The 22,264-nt window shown below is 46.0% G+C and overlaps 1 protein-coding gene across 2 annotated transcripts in view; it reads right to left on the bottom strand.

The window, feature by feature from the left end:
• Positions 1–22,264, bottom strand: part of ARMC7 (armadillo repeat containing 7) — a 107,086-nt gene continuing 84,822 nt past the window's right edge. For both annotated transcript variants that reach the window (XM_085617052.1, XM_085617053.1), the window contains one exon: positions 1–3,511. In XM_085617052.1, the coding sequence (XP_085473178.1) occupies positions 3,171–3,511 (341 nt within the window). In that variant the 3' untranslated portion in view covers positions 1–3,170. The remainder of the gene's footprint in view (positions 3,512–22,264) is intronic.

The following is a 22,264-nucleotide window of genomic DNA, read 5'->3' on the forward strand; positions in this document are numbered from 1 at the left end:
CACTTTCAAACCAAAATTACTTTTATTTATAAATCTTTGTGAAGCAATATAAAACAACATCTTGGCACTAAACCATTGCATTTCTTCTCAGACGCAGCAGAGATATGGATATGAACAGAGAACTTTTGGAAAAGGTGACAGCAGCTTGATGAGGGAAGAGAGACCGGAAACACTGATACGTGTGAGGTAAGAGGGTGAAAAATGTCATGCCACGGGAATCCAGCAAAAAAGAATGGAACAGAGAAAACACAAAAGTATTTAATGGGAGGAGGTAATACATTTATTAAAAACAATGATATGCATGCAGTAGGAAAATAAAAGTGAGGTAAAAAGGGCTGAAGGGAAAGTCAGAATACAGATGGTGATGATGTGGAGAGGGGCGTCTCTTCTTGCAGAGAGGCAATAAACAACCAAAATGCAGGTGTAAAAAAAAAAAGGACAATCAGATGAAATGACATATTAATCAACATTGCAGACAAAATCAACATCCATAATAATAAACTATCAAAGGTACTTTAAATGCTCCAAAGCAGGTAACTTAAAGAAGGCTACAGCAGTCATTCTCCCTCTCCTAGATCCCTCCTAAGCTACTCTTTGTTCCAAATAAAGTCGCCAGAAGTAATTTGGAGACAACATTTATCAGACTGCCCATTTTAAGCTGCCTTCAAAGCTTTCTTTAATGTAACACATCTTCTGGAATTCATGTGTAATGTTGATTTGCTGTTCAATTCTATTAATGGTCACGCAAGTGTACTTGCGTCTCACTTTCTGTGTGACAATCTACTCCTTTCACAAGAAGTAAAAATGTATCTAGTAAAAATATTCAACACTTACCTAACTCTATGTTTTTCCTTCCCCACCCCTCTTCTGGCAAGGTTTTTACACTCCTTTATCTATATTCTTGTGCACTGAAATTAGCCAAGCAGTAAACCCAGCCTATGTGGATTTTGAAACTTGCTTATTTGCCATTGCCTCCATGTTAGGCCCAGTCCTTAACTGGTCAGTGGCAGCTGGTTTGTTGTATTCAAAGAGCAGATGTTACTCCTTAAGACACCATCCACTGACTATTTAAACTCTGCCAAAGCTTACCCTGTTTCTTTGCTCTCGGTCCTGTTGAACTGTTGGACAAAAATATTTGCCATCAAGTACAAAACTATCTATATTCTGTACAAGCAGGCTTTCCATTGACTAGTGTTACAGACAGTTCCTTCTCTTTGCTGTTCTGGATCACATGGGTCAGTCGAATCATGGACATCAGCATCTCTTCCTTCATTTACCTCTTGCTTTACTGTCCAAGTTCTTCAAGTATCTCGGTGATCTGTATTCAGCTAGTCTTTTTAAAGACAACCTTCTCTTCAAAGCTTACCTTATTTAATATTTTATGTAGACAACACACATATGAAGTGCCTATTGAGTGATCTGGTAGCTCAAGGCAAATAAACAGTGTAGTTGTATTTTGGAATTTCACACCACTGAGGAGTGTGACATATATCAGGAGATGCCACGTAGGAGATTTAAGGTCAGCAAGTTAGCTCAACAGAAGGCAAAGCTGGGCCTTCAGAGGTGAGAACGGAACACCTTACCTCCGTCCCCTACACAAGGAAAGGGTCTCTTGGGTCATTCAAAGAAAAAGTGATATTACAGTCATTCCCAGTCGATCATGGCCATTTTGAAGGCCACCTGTGCAACATTTCGCCTCTTGCTTCGGTAGTAATAGACGGCAAGCTGTATGTGTTGAATCTACTGTAGAGACTGATACACTCTGCATCAATGAACTGCCGCACATCACTACCACCCATTTATTTCTCCAATTCCAGATATTACAAAAACCATATGCCCATCCTACTACTCTGGGAAACTGGCCTCTCATTCCAATTAGACTCCAGGACACGTTCCTCTGTGTGATTAACTGTACGTCTGACTAAATGGAAGGCTTTCACCTCATCACCCACATTTTGCCCCGTGGTCATTAGATCACTTTTTTCCTGTTCCTCGAGTCCAGCAACTGAAACGTAGAGGTCATGCTTTTAATATCACCCAAAAAAATCTGTTCCACTGAGTCTTAGATCTTCAAACAATCATCTCAATCCACAAGGGCCTCAAAATCTGGCTATTTGTAGCTTTCAAAAAGTTGTTTGCAGCAATGCAGGAGCCCTTCTCAATGCCTACAAGCAGAACTTGGCAATGTCAGTTCTTTATAAAAAAACAATATAAATAGTTTGCTATAATCTTGAATTGAAGTATTTTGAACAAATAACCTGATTCACATATATACTGCTGCTTTTATAGTACTTGGAGAGAGGCCTAATTCCCTCGGACTCACAATAAATCAATTTCACATACCTTATGACAGACCACTGAGTTATAATTCAGCATACACTGACTGTACGAAAGGGCAATCAGGGGCTGTAGTCCTCCTAGACTGGTATGATAGGTAACATAAGATGTTACTATGTTTCCCCTTTACACTAGATCAGCCTTGGGTGGAGGGTGGTCAAGAGAAAGGAGAACAGAGCTCTTTCCTGCTCCAGAGTAGAAGACCATAGACCGCTAGATGATCTGAGGGTCCCAGTGTCCAGTGAAGGAAGCTGAGGTGTGCATGGGTTTAGGTATTATCCAGTTCAAAGTAGCTCTCCCTGTAGCTGCAAGGGATCCCAGAGCAGTCCCTGTAGCCGTGATCTTTGGGCAGGGTATCCCAGAAGCAATGTTCCCTAGGTCCAAGAACTATGCTCCCACCCTTACCTGCTTTAGTCCTTGGAGTTAGGATCACAATAACTTACAGTTCCATTGTAGTGAGAACTGCAAGATCGTTGCTCAACATTTTCAGATTTGAGCAGGGGAAACCCAAAGAACTGCTCACATTTCAACATAGATTCAGTACATGATACATTATCCCCAGAGCACTGTCCTCTTTTGCTAGCCCTAGGCTGGGTGATCCAGATCTTCAGTTACTGGTTCTTGGGCACTAAAAGAGCTCTATCTGCGGATTGGCTGTTTGTGCAGAACAGTTCATTCCAGCTGCAGTCTGCGGCCTGAGATCCCAGATCAATCCCTTATATCACTAGTCTTTGAGGGGCATACCAAGATCAGCCCCCCTCGTATGTTCAATTGTTGTGCAAGAGGACCTCTGAATCCCTTCACCATATCACCTGCCCTCCAGAAGGATATCTTCAGTCGTCCTTCGGTAGTGGAATCCCTAGGGCACTGTGTGCACCCAGGCTTTTGGCTTCATCTACTTGCTCTGGTGTGCAGTAATCTTCCAGGAAGATGTGAGCCAGATTACTTATCCTTCGATTGGCTGAGAGCGAAAAACGCAGCATGCATTCCACCACAGGCAAGGCACTGATCTGCTGACGGGTGCTAGCTGTGCACAAGTACATAAGTGTGGTGATTGCCGACAGCACGGTCTCCTCATTGGCACTGGACAAGCACTGTATTACCTGGGCAATTCCACCAGCTTGCACAATGCTGTCTTTGTTGGCTTTGTCCAGACATAAGTTGCAAAGACCACCTAAAATAACAAAGAAGAAGCAGAAAGGATTACATTTTTGTTTTGCATTATTAGGCAGACCCCCCAGGATATTGCGGCATGGATTAGCAAATTTAGCGGCACAACTATGGAAATTTAGCAGCACAAATATGGAAATTTAGCGGCACTTTATTTTACTCCTATTCATTCTTTTTTAGCGTGAATTCAACGGAAACTGTTTTAGCAGAGCATTCCACTTTGAAATAGGCATGTTTAAAAGTGTCTGCAGCTTTACAGAAGCACAGCTCCAGTCCTAACCTCGTGGGAGGGAGCTGTATTTCTCCCTGGGATGTTCTAGTGCCCATGTATACACCTCTGTCGGGGCACTGCTGCCTCCGGATCTGTGTGGCAAGACACCTCTTCCTCAAGCACCCTAGGGTGCAGGATCATAGTAGCTGATCCAAGTAAGTGAGACAGACTACATCGGGATGTTAACTCCTGCTTACCTGGTCCAGTACTTTTTTTTGATAAACAAATTTTTATTGTTTTGAGTGATACAACAGAAAAAACATTGAGTCTGACGAGCCACCAAGTTACAACCACACAGCACGAGACCACGCCATCCCCCCGCCCCCACCCGAAGCTCCCCCCCCACCCCACCCCCGAACCGCATAATCATAACACATTACCCAACCATTTCCCCCAGACCCTACGGTATTTTTTAAGGCAGCCCCTCGCCTGATAGAGAGTCCGCTCCTGTGCCGCACACCAGTCCACTCCAGTGCTCCATTTGGCCAAGCTAGGCGGCTGCGGATGCTTCCAAGCCGCTGCTATGTCCCTTTTCGCCACCATTAATGCTGTCATAAGGAATAGCTTCTCTGCGCACGTGCCATCCAGGCCGTCAGTGATGCCCAGAAGGGTGTGTCTAGGGTTATGTGGCACCATCCATCCCAAGACCTCCGTGAGATCGGCTTCTATGCCCCTCCAGTAACCCCCCCCAAGTCCGAACAAGACCACACCATGTGTATGAAGTCAGCCGGGGCAAAACCGCAGCGGGGGCAAGCTGCCGTAGCGGAGACGCCCGCACGGTGGAGACGAGCCGGCGTGAGGTAGGCAGTATGAAGATAGTAAATTTGAATTAGCCTCAGTTTGGCGGAGGCCGTCACCAGCCTGGGGGCCATAAGGGCATCCCGCCAGTCGACCTCGTCCAGGGGACCCACCCACGCCTCCCACCGTTCTTTCAGGCCTTCCCGGGCCATGGGGGTATTATTAATAAGAGAACGATTTATTCGGGAGATGCCCCCCGCCCTAGGTTACCCAGCAGGACCTGAGCCTCCGGGGGGCTGTGGTCCGGCAGCCTAATGTCCAGAGGGGTGTAAATGCGTATGGCGTGCCGCAGTTGGAGGTACCTATAAAATTGAGATGAGTGGAGGGAGAAGCGCGCCTACAGTTCAGAGTATGAGCACATGCGTCCCCCCCGCCAGACATCCCCCAGCTGGGAGATGCCGAGCAGGTCCCATGATTTGAAACCCTCCAGGTCCGCAACGTCCCGCATCCATGTCCCATGCCAGAGGGGAGTGGCACGAGTCAGTCTCCCGGTCCAACGGGTGTGGCGAAGCGCCGCTTGCCAAGCCAGGAAGACCGCTTTGGTGATGTCTGGGCAGGAGGCGGGGATGGGGGCGCCATACAGGCGGTCTTGAATGCAGGAGAAACCCAGGTCCTCCAATTCCACCCTGTAGGTCGGATCGGACCATCCCCCCCCAAACCAATCATGGATGACCAGGAGGCGGGTGGCCAAATAGTAGAGGTAAAGATTAGTCATGCCTAGCCCTCCATCAAAGGTGGGCAGGCGACACGCTGACAGGGCCAGCCGCGGTCTCCCACCACCCCAGAGAAATCTGGTCGCCAACCCATCCAGCTCACGAAACCAAGGCCTTGGGAAGGACACGGGAATATTTTGTAGTACATAAAGGAACCGGGGGAGAATCATCATTTTGTATAGTGCCACCCTCCCTAGCGGATTGAGCAGGAGCGATTGCCATCGCGCCAGATCTACCTTGGCCTTCTTGACCAGGGGGGTCACGTTTAGAGCCCAGCTCAGTTCCGGGAGAAGGGAGACCCAGATGCCCAGATATTTGAAGGACAACCAACGGAGGGGAATAGTGTCCTGCCAGTCAAAACACTCCCGGGAGGGGTGCAGAGGCACAAGGACCGACTTCCGCGGGTTTAAATAGAGGCCAGACGCGCGGCCAAAGCGGCCCAAGAGACGGAGTGCACGGGGACCCGAACGCGCTGGATCACTAAGGTACAACAGAACGTCGTCCGCGTAGAGGGCTATTTTGTCCGACGCCAGGCCCGGCCACTCCCAGCCCCGAAGGAGAGGATCCGCTCGGATCAGGGCAGCAAGGGGCTCCATTGCAAGAGCAAAGAGGAGGGGCGACAGCGGGCACCCCTGCCGCGTTCCCCGGCCGATCCGAAATGGTCTCGACAGTGCCCCGTTGACCAACACTCTGGCGCGGGGGCACGCGTAAAGGACTCGCACCATTCCAACAAACTTGGGGCTGAAACCCATGTGGGTCAGGACCTCAAATAGGTAGGGCCACCCGACCGAGTCAAAAGCCTTCTCGAAATCGGCAAGCAGGAGAGTGAGATATGGAGATATGCGATGGCGGTGAGCCAAGGCCACGTGAAGGCGACGAAGGCAGTGGCGAGTGCCCCGGTCCGGCATGAAGCCGCATTGGTCCGGATGCACCAAGCCCGGCAAAAAGGGCCGGAGCCTCTGGGCCAGGACCGCCGCGTAAAGTTTGATATCTGTGTTAATGAGGGAGATCGGCCGGTAGGCCGACCTATCACAAGGAGGCGGAGTGGACTTGGGCAGGACCACAATCGTGGCCATGTCGGCTTCCGGTGGGAAGGAGCCTTTCTTGACCGCTTCAGCGTAGAGAGCACCCAACCGCGGGACCAGGTGTTCCTTATAGGTGGCGTAAAACTCCTGGGGAAAGCCGTCCGGTCCCGGGGTCTTCCCCGCGGACGTGCGCCCTATCGCATCCCCAATCTCCTCAGGAGAAATGGGCACCTCCAGACTCTTCCAGTCACCCGACCGAAGACGGGGAAGCCGTTGGTCACTAGCGGCCAGCAGTGAAGCCAGGGAAAGGTCCGTCGCCCGGGCCCGATATAGCTGCGAGTAATACTGAGCGAAGGCTTCCGCTATTGCCACAGAGGAAGATTGGAGCAGGCCATCAGAGTCGGCCACCGCCGGGATGATGCGTGATGCCCTGGGGTAAGTAGCCAGCCGATGTAGGAGCGCACCATTCTTGTCGCCCCACCCATATACCCTCGCCAGCGAGGATTGCCAGAGGAGCTTAGCCGCATCAAGCGACCGCTGACGAATCTCCTCTCGCAGAAGTCGCAACTGCCGGGTCGCAGCCGGATCGTCGGACCCAGAGAGAGATTGCTCCAGTCGTAGCGCACGAGCCTCACAGGCAGTGAGCCGCTGGAGTTGCGTCTGGCGATGCCGTACGACCTGTGCTTTGAAAGCCCCCCTGATGGTGGCCTTACAGGCCTCCCAAAGGGTGCCCGCCGAAGAGACCGACCCGTCGTTGTCACCAACTGGTCCAGTACTTAAAGGTCGACTTGAGCATACACCTAACACCCTGGTACATAATACACAGAGGCATCTTAAAACTTGATAGGAAGTTGTCAGTGTGAAGCAGAATACCAAGTTGCAATCAATTGCACCTACTGGGTCTTTTACAGTAAACCACGTAGGAACACACCAGCTATCACTCAGGACTGGTAAAAACCTCCTATAAACATACTGCCCCTTCATATAAATTGCCCTCAACCATGCACCAACCCAACTTTTGAGACATGTCAGGAGTCACAGGAATAAGGGCCTCGTAATCCTGCATGGCCAGCAACCACCACCAGCGTAGAGTGTGTTTCCAACAAAATTCAAATGATACCATCCGTGCCCAAGGAACAACAGCTGTTGTGGCCGCCAGTAATCCCTGGATTTTCAGCCACCCCTGCACGGTTGAAGCAAACTGACTCAAAAGATGAGTAACATGTTGAATTGACACAATCCTTAGAGAAGGCAGGAAGACACAGCCCAGGACAGTGTTGATTTGGGCCCCAATAAATATTTTCTCGAGTTGGCTCAAGACTAATGGTTGCTGATAATGAAACCAAGTTGGTGCAGAACTCTAGTCAGCATTTCAACATTTTCTTGAGCCTTCTAAAAAGACGGAGCAGAAAGCAACCAATCAAGATATGACAATATTGAGACACCATACAATCGAAGATGAGCAACAACAGGAGCTAGTACCTTGATGAAGATCCTGGGAGATGCTGCCAGACCAAAGGCAGGACTTGAAATTGGAAATGTTGGTTCCTTATAGGAAACCAAATAAATTGTTGATTGGAGGGATGAATTCAGATGCGACAGTATGCGTCTTGAAGCTCAAACGTCCTGGAGGAAAATCATCTTGAATATGTCCACTGAGATGTAATTGGTCAGGGTCTTCAGGTTCAAAACAGGCTTTATTCCCCATCGGATTTGGCAGCCAAACACAGGACAGAATAGAATCCTTTTCCTCTCAACTCGTTCTTTAGCCACAGGATAGGTCTAATAGGACGGGGAGGAGTTTGGGCAATGGAATTTGGAAATAAGGTCTTGACCATCTGGAGCACTCAATGGTCCATGTTACAGTTCTTCCAAGCATGATAGAAAAGTCTTAACTTTGCCCCAACTTCGAGGTAGTAATTTGGGACTGTTAATGCTAAGTTGGCTTTTGTTGCCAAACATAGCCTGGCCTTGAAAGGGACTCTTGTCCTGAAGATTTTGGAGAGGACGTTTAAACATAAATGATTACTTTCTCGACCCCAGCTTAAAAGGTTTGAGAATTGTTTACTCTTCAGGTGCTTTTTGCACCATGTCATCATATTGTTGAGATCATAAGATGGCCACAAGAGGTCCTCGTCTCTCAAAGGTTGGGAATTGAGAGGTGAAAATATCTGTTTTGTTTTCACAGCGCTTTGTCAGCCTAGTCAAAAAACAGACTTTTTCACCTCTCAGAGGCGACTTCTTGTTTAACAAGATAGGTCATTAGGATGAAGTAAATTGGTTTGTAGGTGCTTTTATGTTCTGCTTCTTTAGCCCTGGATGTGAAAACCTGCTGTTACCTCCATTTTTTCCACTTGTCGCTTTTTGATTTTCAGACTTAATCAGCATATAATTGTTCAGCTGATAATGTCCACTCATGCCCATCTGACCTCCAGCTTAACTTGGTCTTCTCACTTGCATGCTTTCGAATATCTGTTTCGGATCTTTTTGGATTCTGTGCCGATCTCCGAGGTCCCTGGCATTTAAAAAGAAAAAAACGTCCTCAAGCCTGCTTAAAACATTAGGTGCAAAGAATAGCTTTTGCTGCTGTTATCTGCAGTCTGGTCTTTCACAAGGAAAACAAGCTATGGGCCCATAAATAAACCCAAAAAGATCACCATAGTAAACCTTTGAATTGTCTCAAACCATTTTGAATGGTGCTTCTTGTGCCCACCGGTGATATATTCATCTAATTCACTTCTTACAATTTTTTCCAGGCAAAATAACAAACATTATCACTTTTCAAACTTCGCGGGCAGTTTTGTAAAAATCGCGGCATTTTTACAAAATTGCCGATTTCACAATTGTTTTTGCAAATCACAAAATCCTGGAGGGTCTGATTAGGGACCTGGTTAGTGATGATGATGATGACACAGAAATGATACCTCTGGGAACGAATAAGCAAGTTAGTTCAGGGCCTTTTTTTTCTGGGTCATTACGCAACCAGTTTTTATCGTGCAGTATATGCTATAGGTACTGTTGTTTACCACATCTGTCTCAGATACAACTGGACTCCAGAAGGATGACAAATGTGTTCCCTTTGCACAATAGACAAATGTAAAGGTAGTACAAGGTTAGGAACCCAGATAACATATGACATATTAAGCTAATAAACTCAATATCTCAGAACTATAGGTGTGAAAAACATATGGCATTTATTTATGGATAACGTGAGGCAGTCAAAAGAAGGAAAACCATGAAAAAGAGAAGGAGCTCATACTTTCTAAAGGAAAGACAGCGACCTTAAACACTATAACAACTCTTATGTGGTAAGGCACTGTGCTACAAAAAAACATTGACCCCTGTGGTTAAAATAATCCTACAGGGAAGGGTTTAAGATCTTTGGCACTCAGGTTTACTATTTAAGCAGTTGATGTTTAAAGCAGTCAGCCAATGAAGCAAAGGTGCCACACAGAAGGCTACACTATCTTTGTGTGCCTAAACCGTTGTCCTTTTTGGTGCAAGGCTGAATAAATATTGAGCTTTGTCGCTCAAATACCTACAAAAACAGCCCAATACTCCAAGTAATTCAGAATACAACTGTTACGTGGTAACATTCGGCTCAAGCGAGAACACCACCATTTTACATGTTCACGTTTAAACTGGACATCTTTTCTTGAACATGGACATCTGACACACATTTCGTTACATGCCTATGCAGGATAATATTCTCTGAAATGGCTTACCTTACATTTTTACTTTGTAGGCATATTATCAAATACCTTGAACATTCCTTACAAGGGCTAAGCTCACTGCACCAAATGTTGTTGTTTGTTATCGTCCACACAGCAACAGAGCTATCGCAATAGAATCAACAATAGTAGCCTGACTGGGACTGCGACATTGCAACATGAGTGATGTTTATTATATAAAGGACAATACTCCTCTATTTAGTTAAGAGGGGCATTTAGCTGGCACTGTGAGATGGACCCATAAAGGAATTCCAGCCCAGCAGATTCCGGTTTACCTCTTGCGAGGGATAATGCCCAGCTCTCCACCAAAATGGGCACCCTGATGACACGTATTAATAGGTAATGGGGGAATTAGATCACCCTAAAGGTATTTGGCAGATTCACCCACCCTGGGCACACCAGGATAGGTAGCACTAGGTAGGAGTACAATATATTGCAGTACATATATGTAATCATATATTCTCTGTAACAGAAAAATGGTTGAACTCTTTATCTTCTTCACTATTCTCATAATACCAATCGTGTTATTCGGTTTCCTTCTATTGATTATTGCAGCCACGTGCTTTACTCAAGAATCACAATACTTCAATAAATATTCAAATGCCATGTTGTGCATTTCTAGTGTGTCTCTCTGGATATGCATGAGTAACCAAACCAAAAGGTTCTGAATCTGTTACCACGATTTCCTTGGGGAGTCAGGGTTGTCATGTTCTGAGGTAGCACATTTTATTTGTTAACTTGTCCGGTTTGGGGTACAGATAGTGCACTGTGAGCTAGCAAAAATAAGACCAATATATCCTGATGGTGTGCACAGAATCAGTCTTGCACAGTTGTGACATTTAGGTTGTCCCACAAACGCACAGTTTTAAAGAGAAAGTAAAAGGATAACAACATGGCGCCGCCAACGTTCTAGCTTAGGCTCCAATTTAATGGATCGCCAGAGTAGTTTACTGATTAAACCCAAAGACCTCTATTCACCAACTTACCGGAGATGCTGTGGTGTTAGGGAAAAATACTCCTCAGCAGAGTAGGGAACCCCTATGTATTGGCTGTAGGTTGTTCAAGCTTGAACCTTTTAAAAGGATTACCCCACAGAGGTTTCTAATAAATCAAAAGATAGACTAAGAATCTATTAGTATAATGGTGAACTGTAGACCTGCAGTTCCCTGAATGTTACAGCAACACGCACTGCCCCTTGCTTGTGTAGATGTGACCTTCGTGGTTGAGGCTCACGATGCATACATGATATAGGTATTCTATTCATGGGTTACATTCTCAGCAGTAAATGCAAATTCAAGACTTTTTCATGCTTACACAGTAGCAGCAGTTCCCAACAACTACACAGCTCACAAAGCACTACAAATACCTTTAACATACCAAGAACACCAAACTTGGTTTGAAGGCTCCCTACCACACATAACAAATGATGTTAGACTAGGTCCCTTCAGCAATAAGGGATATACCTGGCCAGTCTTTCTCAATTACACACCATACCCAGACAGCAGCACAACTACGTACACTGTACATGTCTTGTCAGAATATAAAGATGTTTGACACAATTTCTCATGAGAACAATGACAATAAATTCTGCAAGGGATGCTCCAGCTGCACAACCACAATTGGCTATGCTTATGAATTAGTCCAGCTACCATCCGTGCAATCATGGGGAAGGTTCCAGTCAGACAGGAGAAGATTCCGTTCTGGATGGCACAAAAAACAGCTTGAAGCAGTGTTTACCCATATGAGACCACAAACAAAATACATAGAATTCTCACAATATGCTTGCAAATGGGGATGGCTCCCCCACTGGAATACTGCATCACTTGAGGCACAGACTTTGCTGCAGTATATACCAGAGCACATGGTACACCCTCATTAGCTGTTTTGCCAGAAGTAACAGATCCAAAATAGGTGCCCCTGCACTGGATTTGGGAATTAAACTGAAGGGCAACAATGCCACAGTATCTGCCATAATGTTAAGTAACATTATAGAGGAAGCAGCAGCATTGGCTATACGTCAACAACTTACAAATTTAGCTCCAGGAGACCAGGAGTGCAAATTACCAAAAATTATTGAGGAAACCTAAGCATCCATAGATAAAGATATTTCGAGAGCTAGTACTAGCAAACCACAAATTAAGGGTAATTCTGAAAAGGATAACTCAAAGCAGGCATCGGAGTCTTCTATTAAGAAGAAATGGGATAATACAAAAAATAAAGAACAGACTAAAGCACAAGGTGGATCTCCTCAACAGGAGTCCATTGAAAAACACTATCATTTGAGTAACCATGATAATATTAAAACTCCTGATAGGTATCAGGATACTGATACATGAACCCTTCATGATTCATTCGAAAAACGCTCAGAGAGAGGGAGACAATCGGAGCGCAGATCAGAGAAGTATGTGTAACCCAAGAAAGACTCACAACACTCTTCTGACTATATAATAAAACAGGAAGACAAATCTAAACAGTCCAAGCCTCAATTCAAAAAGGAGGTAGCTGGCATTAAAGCACCACTGATATTGAGGGCACTGCTTCTGAGCAGGGAGTGGGATCAGACCATGCTGTACAGCGCAGCAGAACTCACAATAGTTTGCCAGAATCGAATGGAGTGTCTGGCAGCAGTAACAACAAGCGACTATATCCAGGTGGAAACACCAGCTAGGAGATTGAGTGTCCTGCATTAATTATATCAATTGCAAGTCCAAATGGAGGGGATATACAAAGTACCATAAATGTTGTGTTTTGGGAGAACTTGCCATTTGGCTATGACATTCTCTTGGCTGAAGGGGATTGGCACCAGAGTTTGTTATGGATTGCCCCAGAGGAGAAAAGGTGATTTTACCTGCCTTCTCTGATCTTGTCCCATATGCAGTTAAAAATCCATACACCTGGGAATGGGGTCTAGCGCAAGCTCTGCCGTTATACTGTAACGATGTGGGTTGGGATTATGGTTCCCTTACCACATTACACATGTGAGGTCAACCCCACAATCACAATGGCAATACCCCATTACAAATGAGGCAGAATAAAAACAAGTTAGAGAGATTCTCACACAACTTGAATACCAAGGTGTAATAGAAAGTTGCACCTCACCTATGAATAATTCTTTGTTTTCCGTAATAAACCCAGACTATATTTATTGTTTAGTGTTAGATTACAGAAGCTTGAACACTGCTACGTGTACTTTCGCTGTGCAAAACACGGGCAGTGTAGCATTTTTTTTTTTTTTTTTTGAAAACCTTTATTGACAATTCAAGAAGAACAAGTATGGGCCTACAACCCCCCAGGGCCGGCCGCTAAGCAATCAGAGCAAGAACGACAAGTATAAACACAGGCAGCACTTCGGGGAGCAAAATCGTAGTGCTTATACTGTGGACAGCGTAAGTAGGGCACCAGGAGAAAGAGGTTTTCATTTTATGATGAAACAAGGCAGAAGGATCAGGTGACAAGCAATTTTAAAACAACGATCACGGATATGCAGAGTAATGAACGTTAGCGATTTACAGCAATCTATTCGGTCAATGGCGCAAACACAAGAACATCAGGATGGAGAAAAACATAGTCTACAGCTGCGCCCGCAGTCCCCCGCCAGAACTCCCCAAGAACACCCCGGAAGTTGTGGACACATGGAACGGCAACAAGGCATAGCAAAAGGAGGTGTATCACGCTGATCCCAGAAAAAAAAAAGGACAAAAAGAATCAGAGAAGAAAAAGGAGGCCATGGAAAAAAGATGAAGGAATACAGAGTCCCCTCCCCCAACCCCCCACCCTGCACCTCTGCAGATGAGTACGGCCCCCCCCCCCCAGCAGTGTGCCTGTCGCCCTGGAACCAGACCCGAAATGTAGGAGAATAGGGAAAAAGAAGTAGGAAAGGACCCCCACCAGACGGGGGGGTTGAGAAATCATTTATAATTTTTATTTTTTGATACAGAAGCTAGAACGGATCAGTGTACAGAACAAACGATCATATGAGAAATGGGTAACAGCCAACAGGAGAGTCAACTAACAGTGAACACATCTAAAATGGCGGCACGAAACTATAATACCAGGATATAGATACGCAGCGAAGTGTGCCTCCCAGCCGCTACCCTCCTAACACCAGTCCCCCCCACTGACCCTAGAAAAAGACGTAAGAAAGGACGGAAAAAAGAAAAAGAAGGCCCATAGAAACAAAAAAACGTGCCGAAGAAGACCCCCCACCCTACACGCATGCCGAGGCTATGGCCTACCCCCCCCCTAGCTACGTGTCTGTCGCCCCATAGGAACCCGAAATGTAGAATTAAGGAAAGAAGAAAAGAAAAAGAACCATAAAATCACGGTTGAACCCAGGGAGAAAAAGAAGAGTGCACTACCCTACTACTCCCAGGAAAAGGAAAAGCGGGGAGGAGCCCACCCCACTGCCGAACTCCCGGACTCCCGCGCCGCCCATACATCCTGCGCCATGTACAGCACAGTATCAAAAGACCCACGTAAACCCGGTGGTCCCGAGTCAATACCACCCAGCACTTCAGCACTTCACAAGTCCTCCCCCCGGCAGAAGAAGGAAACAGGAGGCGAAATCACAGCGACATGTAGCAAAAAACAGGTCATTAAAAACTCAGCCAATATTGCAAAACGTGTATCAGTCCAGATCCCCGTCCGCCGATCCAACCAAAGCGACAACGAGCATGCCATCACCCCTGTCCGGACCGGCAGACGTGGCTCAGGCCCGTCCATTGCTGCGAGTCACCTTCAGCCAGGACAAAGAGACAAGATGGCCGCTCTCGAGGAAAGGGGACAATGAAGCCGTATCGTACCGCAGGGTCCCAAACGCAGCAGTAACATGCCACAGAAGCTCCAGCGATAGGTGCATTCAGGGTAACATCTGGCAAGGGAAGTGAAAGGCTAGGTCTCAACAGGTAGTTCGTAGGCAGAGTCACAGCGTTCAAAGTGAAGGGTGTCCCTGCAACTGTATCCGTGTCGATGGATTGACGCGTTACATTGTAGCCAGGAGGACTCCGCGCCACCGTCCCTCCGCTCTGCAACATTGTTTCACCTCCAGGAGAAAACATGGGCGGCGGGGGATCCTCCAGCCGGGAACGTCCCGTTGCAAACAGTGCCTCATCGATTCTCCGGGTCAGCGCCCGGCAAGTACTCTGCATTGCCACTTTTAACGCCACGAGGGCGGCCAATACATCCCCACAGGTCGGGTCTCTCTGTACCAAGCATCGGTCCGCCCTATCCCGCTGCTCCTCCGATGCGGCAATCAGCTCCGGGGCACATGGGCGCGCAGACACTGCGAGTCCAGGGTCAGCCAGCGTCTCAGCAAGAAGAGCAGTCGCCATTGTCATCTCCACTGCAGGCAATTAGTGGCGGGACAAAAGTGACAATGTATACCGGAGATCCGAGGATGTAGACACCGGAAAAGCTTCGTGCTCCACTCGGGAACTGCACAGGGCGAGAGCGCCCCACGGTTGCCGTGAGGACCGGCCGTTCGCCGCAGGAAGACACTTCAAAATGGAGTCCGCTCGCTTTTCTTCAGGGTGGCGGAGGAGAGCTAGTGTTAGGGGGCCCCAACGTCGTCCACACCACTGCCAGCGCGAGGGGGAGTCCGACCCGGACGTAAGGGTCCGACTCCAGTCGCACAGCCAGCGTTTTCACCCCCGCGACCACCCGCAGTATTCCAGCTCAGCACCCCGTCCACATCCCTCGGCGTCCAGCGGCGGCCATCTACGCAGGGACCAGGGGGAGCGCCGGAGGTCGAAGTAAACACCGAGTCTGCTACCAAACCCGCCGACAAAGGTGTCAGGAGAACGCCAGTCACTTCAGTGCCGGTAATCCGCGGCGGTAGAGCGGCGCAGGTCAGGAGGATTGATCAGGATTAACAAAGGAAGCCAGACGGTCCACGGAGCCGGGAGCTCAAGCGTCCGTCCCGTCGGCCATCTTGGCTCCTCCCTGGCAGTGTAGCATTAATGAACAACATAGTATGGAAGAAATACAAAACAACATTAGATAACTCAAATGGATTTATCTGCTAAATTATAGCACCTGAAAGCAGGTACCTGACTGCATTCTGCGCTGTAGGTTCTCAAAAACATTGCAACAAGGGTATAACAACAGCCCAGGGTAGTTTTAACCCCTTCGGCGCTCATGACGGAACGGTTCCGTCATGAGCGTCGGTTGAGCTGTGCTCATGACGGAACCGTTCCGTCATGACCACGCCCGCGCAAGCAGCGCTCAGCACAGCGGGGGAATCCGCCCCGCATGGAAGGGGTTAAGCCCGAGTTAAAGAACGTTTACAAGATTTTTATGACTGGGCATTGTCCTAATGTCGATGACATATACCCAATAGATGATGACCTGTCACCTTACTTGGCTAGAGTAGAACGCTTAGTTTTAGGATTTGCTCATATGGGCTACAAATTTAATAAAAATAAAAAAAATTAAAAGAAAATTGCCTCAGTGTCTTAGTTTTGCAACACAAATTATTGTCAGGTGAAGGCAGAAGCCTTGTGGCACTTTTCTTAGAAAAGTGTGCACTTTTACAACCACCAAACACATTGAAAAAACTCAAATCCATATTAGGTTTCCTAATTTTTGGCAGAACATACATTCCTGACTATACAGAGTGGGTAAAACTGTTCTACGGCTTGATTAGCCCAGACTTTTCAAGCTTATATTGGACAACTGAACACACAAATTCTACATTCAGTGCAAGCTGACATGTTAGCTTCAAAACACCACACACCAGGTAATTCATATAAATTGCGGGTTCATCAGGATACACATGTGTCGCATTCAATGAAGGCGACACTGTACCAATTGCATATTAACCGTGTTTATAAACAAATGCAGAAATGCATTTTGCACTGACAGAAAAGATTCTGACGGCAGTACAGAGTGCTCTTGTAAGAGGAAGATAATTGGCTCAGGGGGGACTAATAATTTTAATGACTCCAGTTCCAGCCTTAGAGGCGGTTACAAAGGCCATGGTTTCTAACGTGAAAGCTTTACATGCACGTTGGATACAATGGGCCAACTCACTAAAAGCAACAGATGCAGATTACACATTTTTCTCTACACTACAAACGCAGCCATGTCTGCAAACTGAAAACAAATATCCTCTGCCTGATGAAGTAATAACTCTAGATCAGTATGATTACATCATCTAAGCCTGCCGTAGGGTCAAAGCACCAATATTCTGCTGTGTGCGCAGCAGTTAAGGATCGTATGCAGAATGAGGAATTCCACCCTCATAAAACCTACATGCAGTCACTTGGTGATTGCACAGTGCAGCTAACTGAACTGAAAGCTTTAAATCTGGCACTTGAGAATACGTTCCCAGATTCCCCATAGTCATTGTGTGGTTTTTGTATTAATGTGTCTAGTTTTACTGGAGCCAGAATGGACTCAGCTATTCCACAGGGTGCACAATAAAGCACAAGATGCTTTGGGGACAGGTGGCCAAACAAACAGTTTTGCCACTGACTCATGTGATTCACACACTGAGTCATCAGCGTGTGGGATACATGTTGGAGGGAATTCCATGGTTGATGACGCCTCACAAGCAACAGGGCTAACTGCTGCAGTCGCTGCAAATACTTGTTCTAGTACGAGGATAGATGGCGACATTATGATGGCTGTCAACACCGCGTGAGATGGCCCGCACTTACTGAAAGGCTTTCCAACAAAATACTCCAACCAGTTAAGTGCGCAAAACAATCAATTTTTTCATATTCCCCGAGATTGGGGAAAGAGTAATACCTAATTTAGATCGCAGGTTAGGATTAATCCTAGTAGCACATGATGGCCGATCATCTGCTCACGCAGGGACGGTGGCTACAATTTCATTATTGCAGCAACACTATTGATGGCCGGGTTTATATGAATAGACCAATGACTTTGTCCTAAATGCAACATCTGTCAAGCGATGAAGGTTTCCACCATGACACACCCAACAAAGACACCTCTATTGATCTCAGACCAGCCTCTAGCTCGTGTTTATCTGGACCACTGCGTTCCCGTACAATCGGATGGGTCTAGCAAATACATCCTGGTAGCAGTTGATTTCTGCTCTCAATTCTAATGGGTTTTGCCATAGTGATCGGCTGATGCCCAAACTGTTATAAAAGACCTGTAAGTCTTTATCGGGATAGCCACATTCCATTTGGACTAGAGCCCGGTGTTTGCCTCCAAGGCTTACCATGGGGAAATTGGGTGCAACTGTCTAGTATTCCTCACCCTATCATCCCGAGGGAAATACAGTAGTGGAGAAGAAGAACCGTGAAAGCAGTCTTTAACAGCTAGAGTATTAGGTTCAGGTGGCAGTTGGGTTCACCACCTGTATGGGGTCCAGAGAGCTCTCAATCTGCCTAGGAAATACCTGGTTGGTCAGACTCTCTATGAAATCCTGTATGGGGTTAAGGTATGGGTTCCAGACCTTGACAGTCCCAGTACAGTGGTAGCAGAAACACCATTTGACATCAATGAACGTTTGGATGTTTTACACGAACTGAACAACTTCTGAGACGCTAAGAGCAATGTCCAGCAGAAGTGATCCCCCACTGGTGAAGTGTAAGACACACCAGCAGCTCCAGATTGGATTCCGAAGATCTGTAAACTGGTCAGGGAAAAGATTGTAGACAAGAAAGAATCCGGGCCATCATGCAGAGCGCCTGTACCTATCCTGGCTGTTGAAGGTACCAGAACTGTACTTTTACCACCCCTTGCTGGCAGCAAAAACAAGAGATTTGTGACTATAGATCTCATCAAACCACATCATATGGCTGGTTCTACGCAGTAGGCATTGAGGGCTCCTGGGTAGTTACCAGTCTCCTCTCACTACCCTACAGGAGGTCCCATTGGAAGCTTCTTCTTCCCAGATGGGACGGCTAACAATGAAATATCACTACTTCCTTTTACACCAATAAATGTCATATGATCAACATGCTCGGAAACACATATTTCATTTCTGCAAACAGATAAAGATGGTATCTACCTCAACATACTAGCATTAGAGTCTCCTTTCAGTTCTACTCAGCCTCCATAACTTCCTGAAATATACCGAACTGCCTCTGGCTATTCCATCAACTTTGATTACTCCTCTTCGGATTCGTCTGACCTACCTTTAACACCAAAAGTTAGATTGAGCGAATTTTATATTTAGCTGAAAAATACATATTTTATCCCTCCATGGATATACATTTGGATTACAATTGCAATACTTTTCCTGTTTATCTGGATTGGTTTTGTGACTGTCTTTTTTTCTGCTTCTGAGTGAACACTACCTCCCAGAGCGTTCGGTTTCTATGGTTGTGACCTGTTGCATGCAATTACGGTTCCCACCTGCCAGTATAGTTAGGAATGCGGCGCTTTGGTCTTTGATAAAGCTTTCGAATGTGCACTTTGTTGCTTTGAGCAGACTGAAAGTTTTATTGTTCCAGAAGGATATGGCCGTAACATCTGCATGGGAGACGTTTGATCTACAAGTTGCAAGGTCTTCTTCTGAGACACAGTTGCTACTACATACTAATTTCCCACACCGTTTTGGAGAGCTTGTGCATCAAATTTTTTACAAGTCTAGTACTGCGGGGGTAGTGCACATTTTTAAAACAATTGGCTCCAGGTCGGTTAGCACCTTCCAGATGGTCTTCAGGAGTTATTTCATCATTCATATGCTCCGTGCTTGGAAGTATTTTTGGAGGCTTACAGCTTGTCCTGTTCCTAGTTGTCGGGACTCTGCTTTGAATTTTTCTGGTCCACAATGGATGTTCCATCACAGGGCCAAATGGGAATGGCACTTTCACATGTGCTCCTGTCTCATGAACAGATGATACAGTCCTTCGGCGATCCTTTCTTCTGGAACTCAATGACAACTGGTTCTTGTCCTTTCAGCCTGTCTGGCTACACTGCGTGTAGCTTGTATTTCGCGGTCTGCTGTGCACTTTCGAGTGTGCCCTGGACATATGCCTAGGAACGCAACTGGTTCAATCTCTGAACATAGAACTGCTGGTGGGTCCCCTAGAGGCCCACTTGTACGGCTGTCCTTCGTGCTTGCTTCTAAACGCATACTATGAGCCTTCCTAGAATGCTTCAGCTCCTGGTGATTTGGATCGTGGTTCTTCATCTGCGGATTTGTTACTGGCCTCATTCTGCGGCTGATGAGCAGATGGATGTGAACATGTTTGCTCTATGGATCTGATGCTTTTGGTGGCTCTGGGAACATCGCCTGCAGTTGCTAGGAACAGCAATGTTTTGACTACTACAAACAAGCTGGCAGTTTCAAGTTTTGGGACTTTTTAAATTGGCTATGTTTTTATAAATGAAATTGCTTTTAAAGACTTAGTCTTTTTAAAACACCGTTTTCTTTTACCTTTTTAACAATTTGGCTTTCACTATGCTTTTTCTTATGAAAGAAGCACAACGTTTTTAAAATTTTTCGGTTTTCAAATATATGTTTAACCTTATATTTTAGCATCGTTTTTGGGGAACTTTTTAAGTCGCCTTGCATCCAAGGAGTGGGTGTCATGTGGTCATATTCGTCTAAAACAAGAACACAACTATTTTACATGTGCACGTTTAAACTTGACTACTTTTCTTGAACAGTGACATTTGACATACATTTCATTGCGTAACTGTGCCGGATAATACTCCCTGAAATGGCTTTGGTTACATTTCTACTTCGTAGTCATATTATCAACTACCTTGAACATTCTGTACAAGTGCCAAGTTCACTGCGCCAAGTGTTGTTGTTTGTTTTCGTATGCTCAGTGACAGAGCTATCACAATACAATCAACAATAGTGGCCTGACTGGAACTTCAGCATTGCAACATGAGTGATGTTTATTATATAAACAACATAACTCCCTTGTTTAGTTGGAGGAGCATTTTGCTGGCACTGTGAGGTCGACTTATGCCTGAATTCCAGCCCACCCGATTCCTGTTTACCTCTTGCGAGGGATGATGCCCAGCTCTCCACCAAGACAAGCACCCTGATGACACTTACCCACAGTGAACGGGGAGGTAGATCACCCTACAGGTATTTGGCAGATTCACCCACCCTAGGCAGCGCTAGGTAGGAGTACAATATATTACAGTACTTATATGCAAGAATATATTCTCTGTAACAGCAAAATGGTTGAACTATTTATCTTCTTCGCAATTCTCATAATGCTATTCACGCTATGCTGTTTACATCTATTGATTATTGCAGCACATATATTTTACTCAAGAATTCAAATGATTCAATAAATATTGAAAACGCCAGTTTGTGTATTTCTTGTATTTCTCTTTGGGTATGGATGAGTAACAAAATGAAAAGGTTTTAGAACTGTTACCACAATTTCCTTGGGGAGTCAGAGTGGTCATGTTGTGAGGTTGCACATTCCATTTGTTACTGTGTCAGGTTTGGGTTACGGATGGTTCACAATGAGCTAGCAGCACTAAGACCAGCATATCCTGATGGTGTGCACAGAATCAGTCTCGCACAGTTTTGACGTTTAGGTTGTCCAACAATCGCACAGTTTTACTGAAAATGTATAAGCCGTATGACACCACCACAGATGTGTACCATCTAATGTCCATGGTTAGTGTGGCAAAGGCCAGTATTTCTTAAGTCCCCACTGGCCTGGTGGATACCTTGTCTGCCGAACTAGGAGTCTGCCCTACCCACTTAAAAGTGAGCAAAGCGCCACATTTATATTGGTGAAGTTTCAGATGTAAACATTTGACCAGCAACCCATCTTCTAAAGGATTGTTAGTCAATGCACATCAGGTGTGTGGTCCACAGGGGGCTACATTGTCCCAACCATTGTGGTTGATGTACTTTGCCACTGGTGTCCTAGGGTCTGTGCAACTTTGGTTCTGCACACCTGCCCAAGTACACCCATTCTGCATGCAACTCAAGATAAGAAGGTAAAGGCTTCTCAGGGAGGTAGTGTGGAAGCCAGAGCTCGGAATTCAATAGTCAAGCAGACATAAAAATACACTGTTTAGCCCAGTGCTTATCTTATTAAAAGAGAAATACTTAAACAACACAGCAAAATGTAATACTACCCAATCCAATGGGACCCAGCTCTGACTTTGTGATTCAAACTAACATTTGCAGGTAAGCGTTTACACTCTTAATGGCACCCTCTTCCCATTAAGGGAGCCTCTATATTCTCTGCAGGATTTCTACCCAAGCAGAGGCATAGGCAGATATGGGGCATAGCTGCTGTTCTGTTTCTATTGTGG

The sequence above is a fragment of the Triturus cristatus genome, chromosome 7 (genome assembly GCF_964204655.1).
Source record: "Triturus cristatus chromosome 7, aTriCri1.1, whole genome shotgun sequence".
NCBI classification, from domain to species: domain Eukaryota; kingdom Metazoa; phylum Chordata; class Amphibia; order Caudata; family Salamandridae; genus Triturus; species Triturus cristatus.